This window comes from Microtus ochrogaster, linkage group LG12 (genome assembly GCF_000317375.1).
Source record: "Microtus ochrogaster isolate Prairie Vole_2 linkage group LG12, MicOch1.0, whole genome shotgun sequence".
In the NCBI taxonomy this organism is placed as follows: Eukaryota; Metazoa; Chordata; class Mammalia; order Rodentia; family Cricetidae; genus Microtus; species Microtus ochrogaster.
The window spans coordinates 5,043,216-5,051,234 of NC_022036.1; the positions used below are offsets into that span (position 1 = coordinate 5,043,216).

The 8,019-nt window shown below is 37.5% G+C and overlaps 1 protein-coding gene across 1 annotated transcript; it reads right to left on the reverse strand.

The window, feature by feature from the left end:
* Positions 1-6,017: 6,017 nt before the first annotated feature.
* LOC101996162 (taste receptor type 2 member 39-like) lies at positions 6,018-6,971 on the reverse strand. The gene has a single exon (XM_005363829.1). The coding sequence runs from the start codon at positions 6,969-6,971 to the stop codon at positions 6,018-6,020; it is 954 nt and encodes a 317-aa protein (XP_005363886.1).
* Between the last annotated feature and the right edge of the window lie 1,048 nt (positions 6,972-8,019).

Here is an 8,019-nt window from a genome sequence, read left to right on the forward strand (position 1 = left end):
CACTTTCTCCATACCCTACCAATATTTTTTCTTTCTTTTCTTTTTATTTTAAAAGAAAGCCAACTTAAGAAATGATAACTTACTAAAATTTTGATTTGCATTTCTATGATGATCAATAGTCATGAGTACCTTTTCACATGCCTGATAGCTGTCTGTGTGTTTTCTTTAAAAAATGTATATTTAAATATTTTGTTCATTTTTCAGTTTTGTTTTTGCTATTGAATTGCATGAGTTCCTTGTATATTTTAGATGTTAGCTACTTATCAGTAACATGGTTTGCAAATATTTTCTTCCATTCACTGTTGGTGGATGCTGCTTGATTGTTCCCTGGCTATTCAGATGCAAAATAAACACACAGAAAATATATTATTTGCAATATTGTTTGACCAAGAGCTTAAGCGTCTTTCAAGCTAGCTCTTATATCTTAAATTAATCCATTTCTACTAATCCATTTATCACCACGTGGCTGTGGCTTACCAGACAAAGTTCCAGTGTCTGTTTCTTTGGGAGGCTACATGGATTCCCATAGACTCTCCCCCCTCTCCCCCCCTGCCCCGCAGCATTCAGTTTAGCTTTACCACCTAGCTCTATTCTGCTAAACCACTGGCTGAAACAGCTTTATTTATTAACCAATAAAAGCAGAACATATACAGAAGGACTTCCCACACCAATTCACCTGGGTTGTTCCCTTTACTGCTTTTGTTAGTGTGGAAGGTTCTAGTTGATGTAGTACTTATCAATTGCCTTTCTTCAGTTTTGCTGCCTGTAGTTTCCATATGCTTTCTCAAAAACCATTACCAGACCACTGTTAAGATTTTTCCATGTTGTATTGTAGATGACATGTATTTAAGGCTTAATTTTTTAATATTTGTCTTCCATAATTTCTGAGCTAATTTTTAAATGTATGGCATAAAATAAAGGTCTAGTTTCATTTATTTTCAGTGGATATGCAGCTTCTCAGCATTATTTACTGAAGAGATTAGCCTTTGTCTAGTGTATATTTTTGGTCCCACAGTACAAGGTCAGTTTTCTATAAATGTGTAGTAGACTTCTGGGATTTTCAGCCTATTTTGTTGACTGCTGTTGTGATCTGAATATCCTTTTTCTTTGATTACTGTGATTTTGGAATAATAATTTTTGTAATGATTTTGTAGTAATTTTAATATCATGAAACATGCTACTTTCCCTTTTGTTTTCCTAATATTGCTTTGACTAAATCTCTATGGTAACATAGAGATTTAGGATTCTTTTCTGTTTTCTTTTTTTGTGACCTGATTTTATTCTGTGCCCAGCAGAGTTTTCGTTGTTTTAGCTGCTAAATGCTAGGATCACAGAAGTGACCACCATATCCAACTTTCCTTTCTATTTTTGTAAAAATGCTATTGGGATTTTGATATGAACCATATTGAATTTGTAGATCACTTTGAGTAATGTGGGCATTTGGGCAAAATTAATTCTTTCAGTCCAAGAGCACAGGTATCTTTTTTATTGTTTTTGTTCAGTGTTCCAAAGAAGAGATCAAAAGAGAAATCAGAAAATATCTTTAAACAAATGTAAATAAGCCCACAACAAAAGAGGGGAAGGGGACCTATTCATGAAAAGGATGAATCAAAATGATCTCTACTTGTGAATGGCATGGATGGACCCCTAAATGTGTCACAACATGTGCTAGAACTAATAAGCAAATTTAACATACAAAAATCAGTAGTGTCTGTTTACTTCAACAATAAACTACTTGAAAAAAATAAAAAAATAGACTTAACTACAACAGGATCAAAAATAATAAAATACTTAAAGAGCTGGGAATTTTGTGTAATGAAACTATGAAAATGTATTTGTTTCTATCTTGGAGTTAGTCTTTTTTGATCCAGGATTGTGATATGTGACACATGAGTGATGACTCTCAGGCATCTCCTGCTGGCTCTGCTCCTCTCTGTCCAGCTCCCCATGGCTGCATTAGATGCTCTGTGCCCAGATCCCTATGGCTGCATAAAATGTTGCTCTGTCTGCCTGAGAATGATGCCCTCAGAAAAGGCTTTGTAAAGAATGTCTGCAAATTCTCTCACCATCCAGCATATTATTCAAAATCTGTTTTGTTAAGATACAAGGAAGTGTGCCATTATTTTGAATACCAAATATGCTATTTCTTTAAACAACAAAATCCTCAGTGGGACTCAAATGACCATCAACAGTGTTTATTCAGCATTCATTTGGAAAGCTCATTTCCTTTCTGGAAGTCCAAAAAGAGTCAATGAAAAAAGTTTCCCCAACCTGATGGCTGTTAAGGATGGTGCCTGTCAGGAACATTGGCTGACACAGCTCAGGGTTCAGCTGTTTGGGGATGCTTATGTTTATGGATTATCCTATAGATTGGTTCAGGAGATGGAGAGTGAATTTCTTATTTTTCCTTAAAGGATGGCCTATATTCTGCAGTGTTTTCCATTTCAATTCATGATCCTGACCTACAGGACCTGCCCTGAATAAAGTCATCCAAAGCATCTATGTTCACTGAAGAGTCCTGGGGCTGCTCTTATCTTTGGTTTGTTTTGTGTTTATCTCCTTTTAGAAGCCCATAAATAATGAAGTTCATAAAATGAGGCTTGTAGAAATAGCCACTTCATTGCCCTGAAAGGAAAAAGCAGTGTCTTTATTTCACGTAGCTCTTTGTACATAGAAATAGACAGTGGGATATTTTTTTTCTGCTGAATTTGTCTCGGGTCAATGTCTGGTGATTGGTGACTCAGCATCATTTGTTGCTCCTGATAAACAACAACCAAAATGGCTAATTCATGCCAACCACTTAGCATGAACATCTTAGTTTCTGTTATAAACTTTCCTATGATATCTTTATTATTAACTCTATAATTTTATACTTAAGGGAACTAGATTTGAGAATGACAATTAGCACTTGCTAAAGTGAGCAGATAGTAACTTTAACACTTCTAACTTGAACTTGACTACTTTATCAATATTCTTACTAATTCTTTTTCTTGTAAACTCCATACTCTTCATTTTTATTGCTATTTTGTTGCATTTTTATCATTCAATTTCTTTAGTAGACAATTCAATTTCTTCTTATTCTCATCTCTGCATGACTATCTAAATGCAGCACCACCTTTATTTTAGGACCAAGTAAAGGATTTATTTTAGCTAATGACCAGCTGATGTATGAGGATATAATTTTATTATGTTTACAGAAACAAAAGAGACAGATAACTAAAACTCACACTAATAGTGTTAGTGAGTTAGAAACATCATGTTTGGTATCCAGAAGACAGAAGTCTCAACCAGGTTTTAGATGTACATGCAGCCACACATAAACAGATTCTTTTCTAGTTGGAAACTTCAGTGTACACTCTTCAGTATGAAAAACTTTTACCTCAAGTTTTAAAAAAGCAGGAAAACAACAAAACAGCTCCCTTAAGCCAATTTCCAAAAGCAAGCTTACAGAAGTGAGATATCAGAAAGTTCAAAGGGGAGAGACTCCACTGCATTCAGTGCCACCCAATATGACAAGAAGCTTCCCTGGAAGGCTGAAAACAGTATTGATGCACAGGGATACCCGTGAGTGTTTAAAGGCCATTTGACTACATGGCCACTTAGCTCCATGCATTCAGCTCTAATGAAACTCTACTGAGTTTCACACTCACAAGACATGGAAGTAGGAAGGGGGGCTTATTGAGAAGAAGGATTTCAGTGAAAGGAGAGGGAGAATAAGAGAAGTTAATGGGGGTGAGAATGACTATAATTCATTATGTACATATAGGAAGCAATTAAAGAATTAAAATAGAAATAGAAAAAGAGAGGAATGTTTGGTGAGAAGATTGATGGAAATGCTTCTCTACCTATACTTGGCCTACATCCTGATAAGTTCACCATAAAGCAAAAATATTGTAAGATATGCCTCCATATCCCCCAAAAGGTTGAAAAATTGTTGTCAGAGCCACTCTAAATTGGTTCCCACCTGTTAGTCTCTAGGTACAGTTTGTCCTTCTCCTTGGGAACCTGATATCCCTCTGCATTTGGCACGCAGGTCCTAACATATACATAGGTGCAATGGTCCCTTTAAGAGACATGATCCCCTCACTCCTGATCTCTGTCTTCCCACTGAGGCAAGTCTGCCTCCCTCCCCACTTCTCTTTCTCATTTCCCTCTCTCTCCCCCTCTGTCTCTCTGTCTCTGTGTCTCTCTCTTCCCTCCCTCCCCTCCTCTCCTCTCAATAAACTCCACACCCATACTATGTCTACATGGCATATTCTCTCACTAGCTACGGTTTGGACCCAACTCACTATAGGACGCTGCAAAGGTCTCTCTCCCACTGTATCATAGCGCCACCCTTGTCTGTAGTCCAGAGCACTCCATTAAAAGTGGAAAAGAGAAATTAATTTTACAACTTCCAAGTAGAGTGTATTGGCTGGCAAACTAAAGTCTTCACAGACAGGTTAGTGAAAAATGTGTTGCTGGGTGCTGTTTTGACTGTGGACGCCAAACTTCATATGTTCAAATAATGTTCCAACTGCAGCAGGCAACTAGGGTGGTGGCTTGGTTGTAAGGAACAAGCATGTAAACATGAGGACATGAGGATGTATGTAAAAAGACGAATGTGATAGCACACAGCTATAATGTTACATCTCTCTGTATTTGAGACCCTGAGTCAAATATTTCTGTTCATCATAAATCTCAATGTTAGTCACATTCTGCGACAGCATCATAGAAAAGACCATGGCCTTGGGGTTTAACAGCACATGTCATCTTTTCCTGAGAAACACGTAATTCAAGCTAGCACACTGAGAGCACACCAAGAAGCACTGCTGCATCTGTAATACTAATTTCTGAATAGACAAGAAAAATATCCTTGCCGTTCTGATTTCTAAAATGTACTGAAGGTCAAACAATGACAGAAAGGCAAAATGCAGTACAAATGCATCATGCGTCTCATAGACTCGGTCTGATAAAGAAGTCATCTGCTGATATCTTTGCCACACTACTCCGGAATTTTGCACAGAAATATAAATACACTCCAAATATGTGTTCTGTGAAAGCAGAAATGCAAACGAAGTAACACAAGTCTCATTTTTTGTACTTAAGAATACAATAGAACTCTTTCAATCTATATACATGCATCAATTTCCTTTAACAATGCAAATTTAGGGTTTGCTGCTTGGCCTGATGACCTGAGTTTAATTCCCAGGATCTACTTGATAGAAGGAGAGAATTAAGTCCTTCAAGTTGTCTTTTAACTTGCACATGCATGTCAGGGCATACTCACACACAGATAGCAAATAAATACAAAATTGAATTCCACAGTAATATTGTAGTTTGAATATGCAGGTTTTCTTATTAAGAGCAAGACTTCAGTGAGATTTTTCTTGTGTGTACTTCAAGTTTCCACAAATTCATAAAGACACATATCTAGAAAAAATGTTAGATGATTGTTTTTAGTTGAGGGATGCTCTTTGTATTGTCATCTTTGAGAGCTCTTTCCAAATTATTTAGATTGAACTTTGGGGTTGGACACAAATGCGTTTACAGATGTTAGAAAAGTCCCACATGGTTGAAAGATCATGATGAAGAGGGCGAGAGGGGAGTGATCAGGAACTCAAGTTTTAGAAGTTTCTGCTTTGGCAGCAACTCTGACTGCACATAAGAATCACCCTGAGTACTTAGAAAAACTTCTAGGTTAGAACACCAGATATTCTTAATTAATTGTCATGAAACACAAAGCCGGATTAGGTGTTTTTAAGTTAGCCTTAGGAATTCCAATGTGTAGGGGGTGTTAAGAGTCACTGTCCTTACATAGAGGAAAGGGAAGTAGGCAGAGAGGGTTAAAGACAAAAATAAGTTAAACATCACTAAACACTAGAGAGAGTAAAGATTTTCAGTCCCATACAGAGACTTTACAACAGTGAAGGGATCCCGTTGAATATGATGAAGAAAGCTGGAGAAGAAGGAAAGATCTAGGAAAAGACAGTGAGGGGCTGGTTGTCTATGTTGTGTGGACTCCTTGGGGGCTGATATCAGAATCTACTTTGTAAATACAGATGGATTTGGGACTGAAGCTGTTTCCAGGCTCTTTTTAATCCAGGGTTGTTCTGAATTAGTAAAATTGAATGGCCAGCTGGATAGGAAGGCAGGGCAATTTTAAGCACAACACTCCAGAAAAAACTGGCATTGACGACGTTGGACATGTACACAAACAGAACAGCTGCATTTGAAATATAGAGAATGAGAAAGCAGCTGGTTTCCTTGATGGCCCGCATGTGAGACTCCCGGCTGGGGTCTCTGGAGCCAGTGGCACTATTTCTCATGTGCAGGGTATGTCTCCTGAGAGAGAAAATCAGCAGAGTGGTTGCTGCAGTGGACATGATTAGAGGAGGAAGGATTCCCAAACTTAATAAAGAAGCCACATTGACCACATTAGTCTCAATCATGTACATTGTGAGGTTGAAGATGTTGGAACTTTGCGAATTGTTGTTATACACAATGTAGGTGTCCTTGCAGAAGAACGCGCTGAAGCTGAGTGAAATAAACACAGAGAGCCACAGAAGCCAGGGCATTAATCCAGAAATTCTCCACTTTAGTTTGAGGAATAGGCGGTAAGAAAAATTGGCAATCTTTACAAAGTGGAAGAAGCTAAGCAAAGCGGTGAACCAGAGGTCGCAATAATTTAAGAATACAAAACTTACTTTGGAGAAACAATAGGAAACACTGTCGTCAAAAGAATCTTTGAATATGAAGAACGTCGTTTCTACCAAGATGATGCTTTGGAAGCCTATTCTGGATACACTCAGGAGAAGCAGAATTCTAGTATTTATGGAAACTGCCTTTTTCTGAACCCATGGGACCACATTCACAGCCATGATGATCCCATTTGCAATGATACCAATGAGGCACTCTGTGGCTACAACTGTCAAAATTAAGATGGCAAATGGTGGCACCTCATATATCCAGTAGTCGCTGGATTGAGCCATCCTGGGTGGTTCCCCTTTGGAGCCTGGAGGAAAATGTGTCCCTGACATTCAACAAGCAGGTCCTTGCCAACTCCCATGATTTATGTCATAGGAGAAAGAAGCTCATGTACCATTCTCAAACACACTTAATTTGTTTATCCACGAATTCTTATCTGTAAATATGGAGATGCAAATGATGGAATTATTTGGTTTCAAGTGCTTTCCCTAGATTTGGACATGTGTATATCCATCTGGTCAAGCCTTCCAGGGAAGCACTTGTATGGTTTCAATATTATAAACCACTAACATGGTTTTGGGAAGCAAGTTTTTGATATCTTCAGCTTAAGTACTTAATATAGTAAACCAAGTTACTATTTAATGAGTTTTCAATTGTGAACTCATGGAATTCAGAAATTAAATATCTCTATGTGAATATACATAGATCAGTTTAAAGTGACTGAATTTATTAAATATGTATATAAGTACATATACATTCATACTATTTTAAACAGAGACTTCTTATTTTGTGCTAGATAATGTCCAAACAATACACATGTACACACACACACACACACACTACTTACACATTGCACATTTCTATTATATCCACTTTTTAGACAAGAAAATTGAGTCATGCAGATACCTGTCCAAAGTGCTCAGCTGAAGAGTATGAGATTTGGTATTCAAATAGAAGTCATTTAACTCCAGAGCCCATTCTTTTTCTTTCTTTCTTCTTCTTTTTTTTTAAAGTTTTGACTGGGCAGTGGTGGTGCACATTTTTAATCCCAGTACTTGGGAGGCACAGACAGGCAGATCTCTGAGTTTGAGGGTAACCTGGTCTACAAAGTGATTTCCAGGACAGGCTCCGAAGCTACAGAGCAAACCTGTCTCAAAAAAGTTTTGATAATTTCATATAGGATATATAAATATATATATTTATATAGTTTCTACTCCCTCTCCTGACTCCAAGTTCTCCCATGTGTTCTTCTACACCCTCTTAAATTTGTGACCTCTTCTTTATCAGAGAACTCTCTCTCTCTCTCTCTCTCTCTCTCTCTCTCTCTCTCTC

Excerpts from the sequence above, each read along its gene's own strand:
- LOC101996162 (XM_005363829.1), bottom strand. The coding sequence starts at position 6,971 with ATGGCTCAATCCAGCGACTACTGGATATATGAGGTGCCACCATTTGCC.